The following is a 20519-nucleotide window of genomic DNA, read 5'->3' as shown; positions in this document are numbered from 1 at the left end:
GCCCCCCACTTCCTGCAGGGGAGTTGCTTCACAAGCTGTGAAGCAGGTCTGCAGGTGTCTGTCTTTCCTCTCTTCATTTCTCTCTGTCCTATCTAACAATGACAACAGCAATAACAACAGCAATAATAGCTACAACAATAAAAAAAACAAGGGCAACAAAAGGGGAAATAAATATAAAAATAAATAAGAGGGGCTAGCAGATGGCTCACAAAGTAGAGCAAACATGTTCAAGGAACCTGGTCCGAGCCCCAGGCCACCACATGGGAGTGCCTGCAGAGGGAAGGCTTAGGAGATGTGCAGTAGTGCTATGCTATCTCCCACCCTCTATCTAGAGTTGGGAAAGGAAAAAAAAAAAAAAAATGGTTGCCAGATCCAGTGGAGTCCTGCAAGCACCAAGCCCTAGTGATAATGCTGGTGGCAAAAAAATGAATACTCTATAATTAAATAAGATAACTGGAGTAAGAAACATCATCATATGATCTAGTATCAAGACACAAAACAAATTTAAATATGATGTATATTGGAGTAGATACTGGAGCTAACAAGAACATTAAAATCATGATTAATATGTTCTTGAATATTGGGGGGGTGTAGGGAGAACACATAATCAAAACAACTTTCATGTGTGAGGCTCTGAGGTCCCAGATTCAATTCCTGGCACCATCATAAGCCAGAAATGAGTAGAGCACCAATAATTAATCTGGGGAAAGAGTAAATGGAAAGATGGCAAATTTCACTGAAGAACTGAAATCGATTATTTAATAATCAAAAGGGTATTCAACAAATATCTAAAAAGAACCCAACAAATAACATTAGTAGGTTAAACAGAAGAAATCAGGTTGGGACTTGATGGAATGTCAACAGAGACTACCCAAACTAAAGACTACAGATTTATAAACAAAAAAAAAAATAGGGAATACAGAAAAAAAACCAAGAGACAGTGAAACAAGCTATAACTTAAGATTCAGAAATAAAGGGCAAGAACTTGGTAGAAGCAACATTATAGCAGCTTTTGACAGGTATTTGTAAGAATTAGAGGACTGCATTCACCAAAAGATCCAAGAAGTTCTAAGAACCTTAAGCAAGAAAAATAAAATTACATCAGTACTGGCAAAATAGTTCACTTTGACAGTACACTATTTTGCTATGTTCGCAACTCCCACCACACTTCAGTGCTTTAATGTCTCTCAATTCTCGGGGGGGGGGGGGAATTCAACCAAACTTTTATATAAGAGATACTACTTTACACCAAGCAGAAGGTAAGAGAGGAAGGAAGAAGAAGAAAAAAAAGAAAAGTGAAAGGTAATTCTGTGCATCTATTCTAGATGCTGTGAAGCTCCCATGAAGGAAGCAAAGCTGAAACTGCAGTCCAATACGGTGTTCACCACTTAACATCTACATTATGCCAACACATTTTTTTTAAAGTAATGTGGAAGAAACAGAGAAATACTGGATGCAATCCCTACCATCTTGGCAATCCTTGGGACAACAAAAGTATGAGAAAAAAATGGGAAATAAAAAGGAGTAACAAGTATACAAGTATCAAGGAAGATGTGGGGAAAAAAAAAAACACAACATTTAACTCTTGTGTTCTGATGATGCACCCATTGTAGAAAACAATATGACTTCTCAGAAATCAAACAGAAATTCCATTTCTGAGTAAATACTCCAAAGAACTAAAAAGCAAGGACTTATTTATACATAAGTGTTCAGAGCAGCACTATTCAACATTAAAGAAAGTTAAAAAGTGTGGACTGGGGCCAAGTGGTGGCACACCTGGTTAAGAACAGATGTTATAATGCTCAAGGACACAGGTTCAAGCCCCTGGTCCCCACCTGCAAAGGAAAAGCTTCATGAGTGGTGAAGCAGTGTTGCAGGTCTCTCTCTCTCTCTCTCCTTTCTCTCTCTCTCTCTCTCTCTCTCTCCCTCTCTCCCTCTCCCTCTCCCTCTCTATCATCCCTTTCCCTCTTGATTTTTGGCTATCTCTATCCAATAAATAAATAAACATAATATTTAAAAAAAAAAAAGCAGGGAACTGGGCAGTAGCACAGCGGGTTAAGCACATGATGCAAAGCGTAAAGGCCTGCATAAGGATCCTGGTTCAAGCCCCCAGCTCCCCACCTGCAGGGGGTCACTTCACAAATGGTGAAGCAGGTCTGTAGGTATCTATCTTTCTCTTCCCCTCCCCCTCTGTCTTCCCCTCCTCTCTTGATTTCTCTCTGTCCTATCCAACAACAACAGCTATTGACAACACTAACAACTACAACAAGCACAACAAGGGCAACAAAAATGGGAAAGGATGGCCTCCAGGAGTAGTGGATTCATAGTGCTGGCACTGAGCCCCAGCGATACCCCTGGAGGCAAAAAAAAAAAAAAAAGCAGTAGACTTTTAACCATAAGGTCAAAAGTTTGATCCCTGTTAAAGCATATACCAGAGGGTAAGGTTCTCACTTTATTATCCCAAATAAATAAGTAAATAAATGAAAATATGGAGACAGATACAAAAGGCAAGTGAAAATTATGAGTGAATTAAGGCACTGTATTATGTTTCTACTTTATTTTATTTTTTATTCATTTATTTATTTTTGTAATCAGGGTTACTGCTGGGGCTCAGTGCCTACAATATCATTCTGCTGCTCCTAGTGGCCATTTTCTTTCTGTTGTTGTTGTTCTGCTGTTGATAGAGACAGAGGGGGCCAGAGGGTGTCGCACCCTGTTAAGCACACACAGTACTAAACACAAGAATCCAACTTCCAGCTGCAGCTACAGCTGCCACTGTGTGTGGGGGAGGGGGGGAGGAAGGCCTTCACAAGCAGTGAGGCAGGTCTGCAGGTATCTCTCTTCCTCTCCACCTCCTCCCTCTTCTCTCAATTTCTCTTTCTCTGTCCTACCCAATTAAAAAAAAATGGAGGGGGCCAGGAGGTGGCACACCTGGTTAAGCACACATTACAGTGTCCTAGGACCCAGGTTCAAGCCTCTAGCCCCCACCTGCAGGGGGAAAACTTCACAAGTGGTGAAGCAGGGCTGCAGGTGACTCTCCATCTCTCTCCCTTTCTATCTTCCCCTCCCTTCTTAGTTTCTCTCTGTCTCTATCTGATGAATAAATTAAAAAAAAAAAAAAAAGGAAAAATGGCTGCCAGGAGCAGTGGATTCATAGTGATGATAGATAGATAGATAGATACATAGATAGATAGATAGATAGATAGATAGGAGACAGAGAGGGGGAGAGACCCCTGTAGCAATATTTCTCTACTGCTGAAAACTAGCCCCCTACAGGTGGAGAAAGGGGGCTTGAACATCAGTCCTTGTATATGGTAACATGTTCTCTCTACCAGGTGTGCCACTGCCCAATCCCTGAGATCTTATTCCCTATCTTCCCCTCATCTCTCAATTTCTGTCTCCATCCAAAATAAACTACAGAAAAAGCACTCACTTTTATAGTAACTTGAATATTATTTAATTCATAAAATTTTAAAAATTAAGAACAGTGGAGGGAGTCAGGCGGTAGCTCAAGGACCAGCAAGTGCAAGGACCAGCAGAAAGATCCCGGTTCGAGCCCCCGGCTCCCCACCTGCAGGGGAGTCGCTTCACAAGTGATGAAGGAAGACGGTCTGCATGTGTCTGTCTTTCTCTCCCCCTCTCTGTTTTCCCCTCCTCTCTCCATTTTCTCTCTGTCCTATCCAACAACAATAACTACAACAATAAAACAACAAGGGCAACAAAAGGAAATAAATAAAAATTTTTTAAAAAGAAGAGAAAAATATTTTTAAAAATAAATAAATAAGAACAGTGGGAATCGGGCCATACCACAGTGTGTTGAAGCACAAGGACCGGCATTAGGATCCCAGTTTGAGCCCCCGGCTCCCCACCTGCAAGGGAGTTGCTTCAAAGGTGGTGAAGCAGGTCTTCAGGTGTCGATCTTTCTCTTCCCCTCTGTCTTCCCCTCCTCTCTCATTTCTCTCTCTCCTAATAACGATGACAGCAATAACAACAACAATAATAACTACAACAACAATAAAAAAAACAAGGGCAGCAAAGGGGAAAATAAATAAATAAATATTTAAAAAATGCTTAATTAAGAACAGTGGCCAAGTTCATAGATTAAGTGGATTATTTTTGTTATATTGCACTGAGATTTTTTCTTCTTAAAAATACATTATTTAATGAGATTAAGACCAGAGGCCCAGGGCTGAGGTTAGATAGCATAATGGTCATGCAGAGACTCTCATACTTGAGGCTCCAAAGTCCCTGATTCAATCCCCTGCGCTATCATAAACCAGAGCTGAGCAGTGCTCCGGTGTTAAATTAAATTTAAAAAGTCCCACTCCAGCATATGTAGTAATATGTCTGAGCCTGGGACCACCCACCCCATGTACGCCATTCCTAAACCCTACCAGCTGAGCTACTTCCCTGGCCACAACATCTCTTTTATAAAAATAGTATTTTTAACAAGTATATTCAGGGTATTCTGCCCCCAAAATAACTAACTGAAGGCATAGTAAATAAGAGGGGGTAAGGGAATATAGCCAGCTAGAAGTGATCCAAGAAACAGACAAATTAGACACTGGATTTATTCCAAGTACAACAAGAAGCTACCAAAGATTATAAACAAGAGAGTAACAAACATATATTCAATTTTTTGTTTGTTTTTCAAAAGGCAGTTGTAGAAAATAGATGGGAGTTGCTAGGGGCAGATAGCATAATGGTTAGGCAAAGAGACTCTCATGCCTGAGACTTCAAAGTCTAAGGTTCAACCCCCCACATCACCATAAACCAGAGCTGATCAGTGCTTTCGTTTAAAAAAAAAAAAAAAAGGAGTCAGGCAGATTAATCCACACAACGGATTAAGCACACGTGGCACAAAGTTTAAGGACTGGCATAAGGATCCCACCTACAGAAGAGTCGATTCACAGGCGGTGAAGCGGGTCTGCAGGTGTCTATCTTTCTCTCCCTGTCTTCCCTTCCTCTCTCCATTTCTCTCTGTCCTATCTAACAATGATGACATCAATTACAACAAGAACTACAGCAACAATAAAAAACAAGGGCAACAAAAGGGAAAATAAATAAATAAATAAATAAATAAATATTAAAAAAAAAAAAGATGGGAGGGTGCTGGGTGGTACAAATTGCCACAGGCAAAGACACGAGTTCAAGCCTCTGCTCCCCACCTGCAGGGGGAATGCTTCTCAAGCAGTGAAGCAGGTCTTCAGTTATCTATTTTTCTCTCTCCCTATTTCCCCCCCTTTTCTCCATCCAATAAAATAAAAGTGCAGGCACCAAGCCCTAGCAATAACTTTAATGGTAATAAAAATAAATTTAAAATTTTTGTTTTCATATTTAGCACAGGAACCTGTGTAACCTCTGCATCCCTGTCAGTCTGAGCTCACAGTTAATGGTCACAGCTAAGAACATTTTAGGTTGCACTTATTTCAAGATCGGTTGTCTTTGAGTGACAGTGGCCCAGCCTCCCTTCAGAGAGTGGGGCAGTCCCTACTATTGCTGTTCTACATTGAGGGCAAGGTCCTGTAGATGCCCACAAGTGGGCTTATGATGATGTTCCTGTTGGAAGTGACCAGTGGTGGTGGAAAGAGGGACCCATTAGAGGTCTAGACCCATCAAATCTATGTGGGGACCCAAGGATTCCTTGACTAGAGCCCCATAGGATAGAGTGGCCTGGTAGTTACCCAAAAAGGCCATCATTAAAGTGTGCCAGTCTCTTGACATTACTCAGCTTCTGTAGTCCTTACTTTATCTGACTAGGTTAGACTTAAGGCGCTTAAATGAAAGTGAAGTAGCGTGTAGGAGAGGGGGGTATCTAGGCCTAAGTAGTTCATAAAAGTAAAAGAATTTAACCCTATACCTTTAAGGTAATCCTCTTTTAAGACTTCACTGGAACTCACCTCACAAATAAGAAAAAGCCTACAGGATGTTATACTGAAGCACTATTTGCAGTGTCAAAAACTAAAAACCAGGGACACAGATAGATCACAATTGTCGTGCACCAGACTTTCATACCTGAGAATCCAGAGATCACCTCAGATTCGATCCCTGGTACTATCATAAGCCAGAGATGAGCAGTGTTCTGATCTCTCGGACTCTCACACATACATTAAAATGAAGCAAATATTCTTAAAAGACTAAAAAACTGCACATGAATAGGATACCAGCTAAATATCCAATAATATGCCTACACAATGGACTACAGCAGTTCTTCTAACTGTTCTGTCCATATTGAAAATAGAGAGAAAAAAATCCTGGCCATGGTCAAACAAAACATTCTACAAAAGCTAGTTATATTATATATAGTTTTCCTTAAAGTCATAATTTCCAAGAATCTATGTGAAATGAGAATTTATAGTATTATGCATTCATAAAATAGACATCTCTATGAACAAGAGTAACCCCCATGTATTTCACTAATGGGGCAAATGATAATTCGCTACATTTTCTGTAAGAAGACAGAAAGGAGAATGAAAAGTATTTTTAGTATTTTTTAAAGGAAAAGGGAAGAGAAACTAGATATAAATAAAAAGTGTTATAAAGGGGCCAAGCAGTGACATAGCACATTAAGCACCCACATGACACAGTGTGCAAGGATCCAGGTTCAAGCCCCCAGTCCCCGCTAAAGCTTCATGAGTGGTAAAGTAGGGCTATGGGTGTCTCTCTGCCTCTTTCCTTCTCTATCTCCCACTCCCCTCTCAATTTCTCTGTGTCTACCCAATAGTAAACAAATTAAAAAAATATTTTTTAATATAATAATAATAAAGTGTCATTATAGGGGCATTAGTAATAAACTGAGAGAAGATGAAGAAGAATGCAAAATACTGAGTGGAAAAGCCCTCCACCCAAGGTGACTTTATTATACTTGGTCAACATTCAGATATGAAGGATGCATAAAGAGCTTTTCAGACAAGTAACAGCTGAGGGATTCATCATCACAAAACCAGACATACAGAAATACTGAAGAGATTCATGTAAAATGAAAATACAGGTGATTTTGCCAATAGAAGAGAAACAAAGTTGGGTAAATAAGCAAAATCCAATGAAGATTATAAACTTGGACAGCAGAAATGAGGTTAACGAAGGGTTGGGTGATGGCCTTTGGGGTGAAATGGTACAATGGACTATGGTAAAGGAGTAAATTGGTGGCAGTGGGTGATGCATTTTGAGGATTGCAAGGCTGCACTTCTCAAACACACACAAGCTTGTAAATCAAAGTTACCTCAAAAACAAAAACTGGTATTACATTTTAAAAGCCCACTTTATCTTGCAATAGTAAAGCAAATTGAGACAGTAAGTTTTCCATAAATCTAAACTGTATTATGGGATCCTAGTGATTATATTTACCTGTATCCTGTGATTACATCACCCTAGTAATTATTTCATGATTACTCATCAATTATTCCTAACTACATGTTATAAAAGAACTATATAATAAGAAACTGAAGAATCATGAAATTACCAAAAGGATAATGTAATCAGTATTGCAAAAAAAAAAATTCATCATTCAGCTTTATTACTGTATTGCCCAAAATACTGCATCATCTCTCTAAGAAATACAAAAAGGAAAAAAAAAATCACAAATGGCAGCTGGTGAGATAGCTCAACTGGGAGAATGTCTGTGCTTCACAGGTTTGAACCTCTGGTATACCACCTGGGAGTATGACAACATTAGGAGAAGCTTCAGAAGTGTAATATCTCTCTTCCGTCCATCGAAAATGTCAGCCCAGAGCAATGAAGTTTCAAATGACAAGACAAATAAATAAATAGACTGGAGTTATCATCACTACAGCCTGTTTTTAGCTTTCAAACAGAACTGAGAATTTAGAATTCTTCATTTTCTGCCCTAAATAACAAAGAGAAATAGCAGAGAAAAGACACTTTATAACTATTAAATGAGAATATGAATTTTGAAAGAAGGTCATCTGACCAGCACTATTATTATTGTAAGGGGGTAGGACTATTGCTGGGGCTCATTGCCTACACAACTCCTAGTGGCCATCTTTTTTTCCTCAAATAAAGAGTAGAAGAAACAGAAACAGAAGGGAAGAGAGATGAAGAGAGAAAGAGATACTGCAGCACCACTTAACCACTTATGAAGCTTCCTCCCTTGCAAGTGAACCCCTGTGGTGACTCGACTCAGAAATCAAACCCAGGTCCTAGCACATAGTAACATGAATAGATGAACCATCTGCTCAACCCTAATAATGTTTTATTATTTTTATCTCTTTATTGGGGATTAATGTTTTACAGTCAACAGTTAATACAATAGTTTGTACATGCATAACATTTCCCAGTTCCTAATAATTTTTTATGATGGAAATCAGCAACAGTGAAATCCACAAGTAGCTATTAAACATATAAAATTACTATTAAAATTTAGAAATGTACTTCATTTTATCTAATTTCAATTAAACTCAATTTTAAGTCTGATAACCATATATAGCCATAAATGGTTACTAAAGTGGACAGCACAATTTGACACAGTGATAATGAAAATAACAAATCTAATTATGAAAATATTCCTGATGAATCTTCTCAAAAACTCATCAATAAGCAATATTCAAAATAAACTCAATATGCAGAGAGGTGAAAACACATTTTCTTTACACAACTATATAAAGGACAAATGCTACAAAAAATATAACCCCAAAACAGCTAGATATAGAACTTTCAAGATCAAAATAAAGAAATACAAAAATAAAGACATGCAAGAATATGGGGCTTTGTCACCAAAAAGATAGAAAGTTTGAAGCAGGGATACTCTGTCTCTCTCCCTATCTCCTCCTGCCTCTCAATTTCTGGCTGTCTCTATCAAACAAATATCATTTAAAAATAGTAATAAAGAAAATATTTTAAAGACCTCAGCAAACTTAGCAACAAAAAGGAAACAACCCAATTCAAAAGTGGGGAAAGGATATAAACATAAGATACATAACAGAAGAGACATGAAAAATCACCAGGTTCATGATTAGGCAACAACTTGTTTGGCTTTATATGTTAACTCTCTTTTCAGCCAACATGATGCCAATCAGACTTCCCTGGACAGACAACCCCACCAATATGTCCTGGAGCTCCGATTCCCTAGAACCCCGCCCCACTAGGGAAAGATAGAAGCAGGCTGGGAGTATGGAACGACCTTTCAACGCCCATGTTCAGCGGGGAAGCAATTACAGAAGCCAGACCTTCCACCTTCTGCATCCCACAATGACCTTGGGTCCATACTCCCAGATGGTTAAAGAATAGGAAAGCTAACAGGGGAGGGGATGGGATACGGACTGCTGGTGATGGGAATTGTGTGGAGTTGTACCCCTCTTATCCTTTGGTTTTGTCAGTGTTTCCTTTTTATAAATAACAAAAAAAAAAAAGAAAGAAAGAAAATTATCCCAAGTCATTGGTTGTCAGAGAAATGCAAATAAAGGCAACAATAAGATTACCACCTCACTACTGTGAGAATGTCATACATCAGAAATGACAGCCTGAGGCTCCAAAGTCTCAGTTTCAATCACCACCATAAACCAGAGCAGAGCAGTGCTCTGGTTAAAAAAAAAAAAAAGGAAGGGAGGGAGGGAGGGAGGGAGGGAAGGAAGGAAGGAGAGAGAGAGAGAAAAAAAGAAATGACAGCAATAACAAACATTGAAAAGGTTGTGGAGACAAAGGAACCCTCCTGCACTGCTGGTGGGAATGTAAATTGGCCTAATCCCTGTGGAGAGCAGTCTGGAGAACTCTCAGAAGGCTAGAAGTGGACCTTCCATATGACCCAGTAATTCTTCTCCTAGGGATATATATCCCAAGGACTCAATCGCACCCATCCAAAAAGATATCTGTACACCTATGTTATTAGCAGCACAATTTGTAATATGCAAAACCTGGAAACAGTCCAGGTGTCCCACAACACCTGAATGGCTGAGAAAGTTGTGGTATATATACACAATGGAATACTACTCAGCTATTAAAAATAATGAATCTATCTTCTTCAACCCACCTTGAATGGAGGTAGAAGGAATTATGTTAAGTGAGACAAATCAAAAAAAGAAAGAGGAGTATGGGATAATCCCACTCATAAACAGAAGCTGAGAAAGAACAAAGGGAAATGCAATGTAGAATTTGACTGAGTTTGGAGTATTGCACCAAAGTGAAAAACTCTTGCTATCAGGGGAGGGGATGGGAAATAGAGTTCTGGTGGTGGGAATTATATGGAGTTGTACTCCTCTTAAAAAAAAAAAAACTGGTGGAGGGTGAGGGTAGATTTTCAGCTTCACTATAGGACTGTGGGGGTAGGGAAACAGACCTTTGGTGGCAGGGATAGTATTAATATACACTCCTACTAACTTACAGTCTTATAAATCACTATTTAATCAATATGTGAGGGGGAAAGCAGATTGAATGTCTTGAGCTTTGTAATGCATAGACTTCAATATATATTCCTTCAATATATATTCCTTCAATATATATATATATACTTCAATATATATTCCTTCAATCTAAGCAATTAGTAAACTGGATTTTAACACTGGGGTTAAACTGTTAATACATTTCTTACAGTAACTTCTTTTTGAAATATTAAATCACTTATAATATTAGATCAGGGAGACCAGAAGAAACTGGTCTTGACAATATATAAGATATAGTTATTGATAAATAGCATTAAATGGTATAAATCATGGTAAGATCTTGTACGGTACAGTAAATCCTAACCATGGGATTTTCAAAGTAAACTAAATTCCCAAATAACTTGGTTATAATGATAATAATTATCGGGAGTTGGACATTAGCGCAGCAGGTTAAGCACATGTGGCACAAAGCATAAGGATCCCGGTTCGAGCCCCCAGCTTCCCACCTGCAGGGAAGTCACTTCACAAGTGGTGAAGCAAGTCTGCAGGTATCTTTCTCTCCCCCTCTCTGTCTTCCCCTGCTCTCTCCATTTCTCTCTGTACTATCCAACAATGACAACAACAATAATAACTACAACAATAAAACAACAAGGGCAACAAAAGGGAATAAATATTTATAAAAATAATAATTCTTAAACTCTTAAGACAGCAAGGAACCTTCCTCATTCTCTATAAAACCCCTATTTCTGGGGGGCCAGATGATAGTGCACCAGGTTAAGCGCACTTGGAGCAAAGCACAAGGACCAGCATAAGAATCCCGGTTCGAGCCCCGGCTCCCCACCTGCAGAAGGGTCGCTTCACAAGCGTTATCTATCTTTCTCTCTCCTGTCTTCCCCTCCTCTCTCAGTTTCTCTCTGTCCTATCCAACAATGACAGCAATAATAACAATGATAATAATAATAACAACAAAATCTAACTAAACAGAAACACACACACACACATACACACCTATTTCTCTCAGTCTTAAAACCTCTAGAGCTTGGCTCATTTTCCTTCATGCTTCTCTCGATCCATACCATTTAATACTGCATCTGCTGATCTCAACCAAATCAGTGCAACCAGTGCCGCCTTAACATGTCTCACTTCAAACAGTGTCCAGAGACACCAGACCTGGAATGACAATCTTCCAGCTCAACACTATGGTGAGACCTTTCCTAGCTCATAGGACTCCTCAGTTCCAATTTGGGTGCCACACTTCCTAACAAAGTTACAGAACCTAGATATAGACCAGGGTGCGTGAGATAGGGCACATGTGCACATGTATCCATCAATTAGGGGAAAATATATACCTCAAAGTAGAAGTGCACAATAGTCTGTGGTGAGTAGACTTAAACCCAATAAGTGTAGCAAGCAGGTAGAAAGATCTAAAGAAAAGACACCATATGGGGGTCTGCAAAAGATGCAAGTACGAAAGGTTGGAGGCAAAAAACAGTCCTGACTTCTGGGAGGCATGGTTTATAGAGTAGCTGCCTTCAGACCTTCGCTCTTCCCGAAACTATTGTACACAACCAGAAATTGGACACATAATCTACAGCTGAAAAAATCCACAGCCTCGGGAGTCGGGCGGTAGCGCAGCAGGTTAAGCGCGGGTGGCGCAAAGCATAAGGACCAGCATAAGAATCCTGGTTCAAGCCCCCGGCTCCCCATCTGCAGGGGAGTCACTTCACAGGTGGTGAAGCAGGTCTGCAGGTGTCTTTCTCTCCCCTTCTCTGTCTTCCCCTCCTCTCTCCATTTCTCTGTCCTATCCAACAATGACGACATCAGTAACAACAACTACAACAACAAAACAAGGGCAACAAATGGGAATATTAAAAAAAAAATTCCACAACCTCAGACCCTCTTTTCTCCTAGTCCTGGTACCTCTAGGACATGCCAATACGTCCTGAAATTCCTTCTCTATGATTCCTTACTGCCATACCAACTTTGTCGACTTCAGCCAAATCGCTACTGATGCTGCCATCCCACATTATGCTGCTATTGAAACCCTACTCGGGACTGTAACCAGAGATACCAGCCTAAGAAGTCAACCTCGCAACTCTTCAAATCTGGTGAGACCTTTCCTAACACATGGGACCACCTACATCCAAGTTAGATGGCACGTCACTTAACGAAGTAACAGATACCAGATTAGGCTAGGGTTTAGGGTACTGGACACAGGTATACACGTATTTATAAACAAGAGAAAATCATATAACTCAAATTCAAAGTGCTCAATAATGGTTGAAGTGCCTAAAGAAGGCATCATAAATTCTGTAATTGAATGGATTTAGACCAAATTAGTAGGACAGCCTAGCAGAAAGGCCCAAAAAAGACAGATCCCAAAAACCTAGCTCTGGCTGGGCTCAACAAATGATACTCAATGCCTAAACAACTGAGAGAAAATCTAAGATCATCAGATAAAGAGAGGACTACAAAAGTTGGGTAAGGGCAAGAGCAATTCTCAAAACACATTCTAATAGCTTCTCATTCCACAGAAACAAAGACCAAACTCCTTACAATGACCTGGTTCTCACCCTGACTAAAAAGCTCTTCTCCCCCACTGGGCATTCCCCCACTAGAACCACCAGATAGACCACAGGCATTCCCATCCTCAAGTACCTGGGTTTAAGTCCTGGGTCCCCACCAACAGGAGGGAAGGAAGCTTCATCAGTGGTGCAAAAGTGCTGACCCAAGGGGCGTACCTGGTTAACCACTCACATTACAGTTCAAGCCCCTGGTTCCACCTGCAGGGGGAAAAGCTTCATGAGTAGTGAAGCAGTGCTGCAGGTGTCTATCTCTCTCCCCCTCTAACTCCCCCAACCCTCTCAATTTCTTTGTCTCTATCCAATAATATATATATTAAAAGAAGAAGTGCTGCCACAGGTATCTCATTCTCTTTCCATTTATCCCCCCCCCCTTTCCCTCTCAATTTCTCATTGTCCTATCAAAGAAAAGGGAACAAGGAAGGAAAAAAGGGGCTAGAAGGAAAAATTGGCCACCAGGAGAGGTTGGTTCCTCATGCAGATACCAAGCCCCAGCAATAGCCCACTAATAAATGAAGTTTACAACTCAATTCTTTTAGCTCTGCCTGTCACAGTCCTGGTATTTTTGAATGGGCCTTTCCTTGTCTTTACCACCAAGCAAGAAATTTGTCTTATCTTTTTATATCCTAAGCAGAGCATACCTGACATACAAGTAGGTACTCAAATACTTGTTGAAATTTGGATTCTGGACTTGGAGAAAAGAACAACTTATCCGGAGTACATGGCTGACAGGTTCTTAAGTTATGTGCAATTTAATTCATGGTGAGAAATTTGATCTTCTCCATTAAAGTCATTCTACCTTATGAGAAATTTGAGGGTTTTTTTCTTTTGGGATATTTATGCTTAATGTATTTAATTCTCCAGGTTTCATATCAGAAAGGTGTAGATTATTCTAAAACTCCAAGTAAGAATTATATGAATCATTTAATAATAAAGTAATAAATAATATTACAATTCTGAAGTTTCCAAAGCTACTACTATCCTATATATATATAAAAAAAAAACTATGAAGACAACACGATATGCCCCTTTTTTCACATTACAGTAAAATCATAGTGACTCTGCTGATAACACGGAGATATGGTAGAAATACCACCTTAGCCAAGAAACCAAAATTTCAACACAATGCAACTTCACAGCAGAACAAGATTTAACAAGTGGGCAGGGACATATGCAACCAAGTAAAGCACAGACTCACATGCCTTCTGCACTAAAGCTTATCATGTACCAAAAGGGTGCTTTGGTGCCTCTCTGTGGCTCTTTCATGTGAGACTCTAAAAATAATAAAATGTTTAAAGTTTCTCCTGTGTATCATTACTTAACACCCTAACATTTAGGTTTTTTATTATTATTATAATATATATACACATATATATGAACATAGTTACAGGGAATCTTTGGCTTTGACTAGCTCAAAGAAGGAATAATCAAGTTAAGTGTCAACACTGAGGCTACAGGTGAAAATATCATTAAATATTTAATACTATGGTGCTAGAGAAATAGCTTGGGGGGGGGCAGGTGGTGGCATACCTGGTTAGGCACACACATTACAGTGTGCAAGGACACAGGTTCAAGCCCCTGGTCCCCACCTGCAGGGCAAAAGCTTCACCAAGTGCAACAGGGTTTTTATCCCAGCGGGATAAAAAATAAGCTTTCAAGGAAGGAATTGGTATGGAACTCTGGTGGTGGGAACTATGTGGAACTGTATCCCTCTTATCCTATGGTCTTGTTGATATTTTTTCTTTTGTTACCCTTGTTGTTTATCGTTGTTGTTATTTTGTTGTTACTGCTGTTGTTGTTGTTGGATAAGACAGAGAGAAATGGAGAGAGGAGGGGAAGACAGACAGAAAGACACCTGCAGACCTGCTTCACTGCCTATGAAGTGAACCCCTGTAGGTGGGGAGCTGGGGGGCTCGAACCAGGATCCTGATGCCAGTCTGTGCGCTTTCTGCCATGAGCGCTTAACCCACTGTGCCACTGCCTGCCTCCCAATAAATAAATTCTTTAAAAAAAAAGAATTAAAAAAACCTACTTATGTCTTAGAATAACCCCAGAAGTAGAATTTGTTGTTCTGAAAGTACTAGTATCTTGAATAGTGTTAGTGCCCCCAAGAACACTGAGCTATTGGACTGAATCCACTCCCGAAGGCACTGGTCTGCAGAGGGTGCTGTGGTCAATGAGGGTCACAGGAACATTCTAGAAGGCTTGCCTGGGCACCCTGAATGCTATCTCCCTGCTGCCTGGGAGCATCTGACTCTCCACACTACACACACTACACTGTCTCTCCTATACTCCATAATGTTGCCTGTGAGTTCTTTTTTTTTTTTTAATTTCTTTATTGGGGAATTAATGTTTTACATTCAACAGTAAATATAATAGTTTGTACATGCATAACATTCCCCAGTTTTCCATATAACAATACAATCCCCACTAGGTCCTCTGTCATCCTTCTTGGATCTGTATTCTCCCACCCACCCATCCCAGAGTCTTTTACTTGTAATTTGTACACAAACTTTAAAAAAAGAAAAGAAATCGCTTGGCAGGTAATGCACCTACCTTTTAAGTAGGGCACATGCTCTGTTATCTGTTTGGCCCAAGCTTAAGCCCTGGCACAACATAGAGAGTGCTCTGATGGTCTGGGAAAAGCTACAGTTATTTGTTTTATATAAATAGTTTTATGTTTATTTTTTCCTTTTGTTGCCCTTGTTTTTTATTGTTATTATTGATATCATCGTTGTTGGATAGGACAAGAGAAAAATGGAGAGAGGAGGGGAAGACAGAGGAGGAGAGAAAGATAGACACCTGAAGACCTGCTTCACTGCCTGTGAAGCGACTCCCCTGCAGGTGGGGAGCTGGGGGATCGAACCAGGATAATTACACTTCGCACCACGTGCTCTTAACCTGCTGCACTCTGACCGACTCCCGAAGCTGTAGTTATCTGAAGTCTCTTTCTCTGTCTCATTCTCACTCATTTTCTGTATTTATGTATATGCCCATGAGTGAATGAATGAAAAAGTTGGCCTCTGGCAGTGAAACCCAGTATGCAGAAGGCCCCAGTAACAAAAATTATTGATTCTGTGCATTTACTACAGGTACTGTAGGTGTAGTTATCTGGGGGTAGAGAAATAGCTTGGGGGGGGGGCAGGTGGTGGCACACCTGGTTAAGCACACACATTACAGTGTGCAAGGTCACAGGTTCAAGCCCCTGGTCCCCACATGCAGGCAAAAGCTTCACAAGTGCAACAGGGTTGCAGGTCTCTGTCTCTCTCAATTTCTCTGGCTCTATCCAATAAGGTAAGAACTCTTACAAATTCATGCTGCTTATTTATTTTCTCCCCCACAAGCTCCCCCCCTTGTTATTTCCTGCTACAAAAGATAAGAAAAAAAACAGAGGAACACGAACACACACACACACACACACACACACACACACACACACACATGTTCTATTTCTTAGCTGAAATTAAAAAGTCAAAATAATAAACTTATGAGCAACATTTAAACCACCTTACCTAGCAGTCTTTTTCAAACAATGTTTCCAAAGAGCCTAAGGTATATACTGTATGTAATTACTTCATTTATTTCCTAAATATCTAAAGCTTACTAACTAGGCACCATAAGGGGGCAGGGATGGGTCGGTTGGGGAGGAGTCACTCAAATCATTTCCTTCAGGTCTTAATTTCATCTCACAGAACCCAAGTAGGGAAAGACCAAAATCATAAAGCACATTTAATGTGACTTATCCAAAGGAATGCGTGTACCACACTGAGGAAAAGCTACAACATTTCCCCTTTTTCAATCTAAGAATGTGTTTAAACAATTTTACTTTATCTTTAAAAAATTCTTTATTTATTTTGATGACAGACAGAACAGAACGGCTCTAGCATATAGTAGTGAATTGAAAAACACTTCTATGGGGCTGGGGAGATAGCATAATGGTGTGCAGACAGTCTCTCATGCCAGAGCCATCAAAGACCCCAGGTTCAATCCCCAGCATCATTATAAGCCAGAGCTGAGCAATGCTCTGGCTAAAATAACAATAATTTTAAAAGAAAATAAATTATTTTAAGAGTTCCCTGTACTCTTGGAATCGGGTTGGTTTTAAAACATAAATAAAATTCCTCACAGAAAAATGTTTGACTATTTACTAGGTAAAGTTTTCCTTACTGGGTGGTGGTGCACCTAGTTGAGCACACGTGTTACAAAGTGCAAGGACCCGGGTTTCAGACCCCCATCCCGGGTTGCAGGGAGAAAGCTTTGCAAGTAGTGAAGCACTGTTGCAGGTGACTCTATTCCTCTCTATCACCTGTGTTCCTCTCAATTTCTGTCTGTCTCTTTCCAATAAATAAATAAATAAATATCTTTTAAATTTAAATAAATAAATGGTTCCTATACTTACAGTAGCTATCTTATTACTATAGTTGTAGCCTTGGACATCTCTTACCCACTTTGATGCAATTTTTTTTTTTAAATATAGTTTCAGTCAATTTACATGAACTGTAAGTTGTTTTAAAAATCCACGACAGATATCACATGCTTATTTTGTGTGCCAAAATAACATTTACAAAAGAGAAAATTAACTTGGTAACAATCAATGTCTACTGAAAAGTTATTTGGGTTCCCATAGGTCTTAAAAAAAAAAAAAAAAAAAAAAGGTAACTGGATAAATACAACAACAGAAAGCTGTTCAGGGCATCCCAAAATATACCCTTCGAATTTAAGCCACTCTACCATCAGAATAACATACCATTATGTACACAGTGTGCTATATGGAATGCAAATATAATTTATCTACAGAATAAAGACAAGGGGAGCACCATGTTCTAGAGGGGGTCTGTTGCATATTTTCTAAATAGACAAAAAGTGTAAATGGTTTTTCCATGATGAATATTAAAGAACAAATGTTTTTAATTTAAACACAACTGGATGAATTTTTAACTTCACACCACTCTTGTGAAAAAAAGTCAAATGCAAACCTCAACAGTTGCTTAAGGTGTTAGAGGAAAAAATGGCTTTGAGAAAAGGGAATCAATCAGCTACACAAAACAATTCAGAAGCAGAACAAAGTAGGAAAGCTTATCACGGTCCATCCTAGCAAGTGGTTTTCCCAACAAGCCAAGATATTTTAGGTTCCATGAAAAATTCCTCATCTGTGGGAGTGAGTATATTTGTGCATCCACCTAAGGAGTCACTTCTGTACAGGAACTAACAGAAAGTCAGGGTCTCCTACTGTTCACAGTTTTGGATTAATTTCCTTATCCTTTTAAACACGGATATCTCCAATAACACTTAAGACTAAAGTAAACTAAGTCATTTTTCAATGTAAAAAAAAAAATCTCAAACTTTCTGAAGGTAGTGAGAATCTGGAACACTAGAAAATCCCAAAGGAGGTAAGAATCAAAATACACAATACTATTTTTTCAATTGGGCATACTTCACATACAATACCATGGGGGGGGGATTAAAACTCATTAAACGGTGGTCCGGGAGGTGGCGCAGTGATAAGGCTTTGGACTCTCAAACATGAGGCCCTGAGTTCGATTCCCGGCAGCACATGTGCCAGAGTGATGTCTGGTTCTTTCTCTCTCTTCCTATCTTCTCATGAATAAATGAAATCTTAAAAAAAAAAAAAAACCTCAAACGATTAGAGTCAAAATTTAATCCTAAAAAAAAAAAGGACTCTGTTCCTGGCAGATATTTAATACTCAACAACCAGAGCAGGAATCCTACCTGGAGTGTCCCCCCCCATAAACCTGATACAACGTTTATCAGCCATCAGCAACAAGGAGCATACAATGTAGCAACACTTAACCTTTAGATGACAAGCTTACAAAAAAAAAAAAAGAAAGAAAGAAAAGAAACTCGTGACGTGGTGAACAGCTCCCAAGTGCCCCCACACACACACACATTCTCTCATTAAAAAAAAAAAAAAAAAACCCACCCCACGCATTGCACTGTTGAACGCCCTCTCGGTATAAAAGCTCACTTTCCCACTTAAAAGGCCTGTCACGCCCTTCCAGCCCACCAATCCGCTCCCCTCGGAGGTCAGAGGGCTCCAGACAAAAGACAACAAAAGCACGTGACAAAAGTTTCTCCCCGCCCGCACTTTCTCTCGCGGGGCCCGGAGGCTGCGCTGCTCCCCGGCGGGACGCAGAGGGCGCAGGGGGCGCCCGGGCCGCAGCCCCGACGGGAAGCCGGAGCCGCAACCGCCCCGGCCCAGGCCAGGCGCGGGAAGCCCGCACCCCGGCGGAAGCGCAGGGCCCGGGGCGGCCTGTTACCTTTTCCTGTTCCTCGCGGAGTCGCGCCACCTCTGCGGCGCGGAGCGGCGCGGCGGCCGCGGCCGATGCCGAAGCGTGGGGCCCGGGGTCAGGCGAGGCCTCCATGGCGGCGCGGCCGAGGCCTCAGCGTGGCGAACGAGTCCTAAACAAGTGTTTATAGAGGCGGCGCGGCCGGCGGCTGCCCTGCGCCCGCGTGCTCGCCCTCATGCACCGCGCGCCCCGCGCCGAGGAGGCCGCGTCTGCCTTCTCCGCTACCGCGGCGCTCGCTGTTCGCGTCCCGGCTGCCCGCGGCCGCATCTCACACGCGCATGCCGCCCGCCTCCCCCGCCGCCGCCGCTACCGCCGCGGGCTCCGAGCAGCCGGCCAATAGGCCGGTGAGAACTAGCAGCGCCTGTCCGGTGGCCGGGCCCAGCCAGGCGTCCCGTGCCGGCCGCGCCTCCTCCGCGCCTCCCCCGTAGGCCCCGCCCCTCGCCCCGCCCCGCGCGGCACGCCGGGAAACGCCGGGCAGCCTGGGCCCGGGCCCCCAGGTGAGTCACGTGGTGCGGAAGGCGCGGTGCGGAAGGCGCAGTGCGGGCGCTGCTGGGAGAGCCTGCGGGCGCTGTCGCGTCACCCCGCTGGAAGCTTGCCTTCTAAGGAAGAGCTATACTCTGCGTGCTCCTGGTGAAGAGCGCTGATTTGGCCTTGTTTTCCCAGCTTCCCTCCAGGCTTTGAGACTGCATCTGCATCCTACCTAAAGCTCCTTCATAAGCACATTTAATTTAAGCCAATTTAAGCCAATTCGACTCTTTGCTGTGCCTATTTTAATGAATTGAACTGAAGGCGTGTATTAATTTCAGCTTGTATTAGGGCTTTCCTTATATAACGCTATCGCATGTGTATTAGCTTATTATTTTGGATAGACTAACTAGAGTAATTTTGCTCACGTTTTCTTTCTCCCACTTCAGAACGCCTGTGCTTTTTTCTTGCACTGTAGACACCCACTTGGTGCTTATTGAGTGAAACTGGACTTGCGCTAACAACCGTCTTTGCTTCAGTCCTTAAACAGGAGAGATGAATTCTGTTCCTGCATTATACAGATGGGAATAGGATGGGAAGCACCCTGGTTTGCTTGTTTGCTGTAGTACTCCTAGCCAGCTCCCCAGTTTAGATATACCCTTTTTCCCTGAGCCTGAAATCTGTGTCCTGGAGCTCCACTTCCCCAGATCCCCAACATAATAGGGAAAGAGAGAGGCAGGCTGGGAGTATGAATCAACCAGTCAACGCCCATGTTCAGCAGGAAAGCAATTACAGAAGCCAGATCTTCCACCTTCTGCATCCCACAATGA

The 20519-nt window shown here is 41.3% G+C and overlaps 1 protein-coding gene across 1 annotated transcript in view; it reads right to left on the bottom strand.

Moving 5' to 3' along the window:
- Nucleotides 1-19643, bottom strand: part of URI1 (URI1 prefoldin like chaperone) — a 70358-nt gene extending 50715 nt beyond the window's left edge. The window contains exon 1 of the mRNA XM_016195352.2: nucleotides 19195-19643. Within this exon, the coding sequence (XP_016050838.2) occupies nucleotides 19195-19299 (105 nt within the window). The 5' untranslated portion in view covers nucleotides 19300-19643. The remainder of the gene's footprint in view (nucleotides 1-19194) is intronic.
- Between the last annotated feature and the right edge of the window lie 876 nt (nucleotides 19644-20519).

Source organism: Erinaceus europaeus, chromosome 2 (assembly GCF_950295315.1).
Source record: "Erinaceus europaeus chromosome 2, mEriEur2.1, whole genome shotgun sequence".
NCBI classification, from domain to species: Eukaryota; Metazoa; Chordata; class Mammalia; order Eulipotyphla; family Erinaceidae; genus Erinaceus; species Erinaceus europaeus.
Note: the sequence above shows the minus strand (reverse complement) of the source record. Positions and strands in the feature narration are given on the sequence as shown.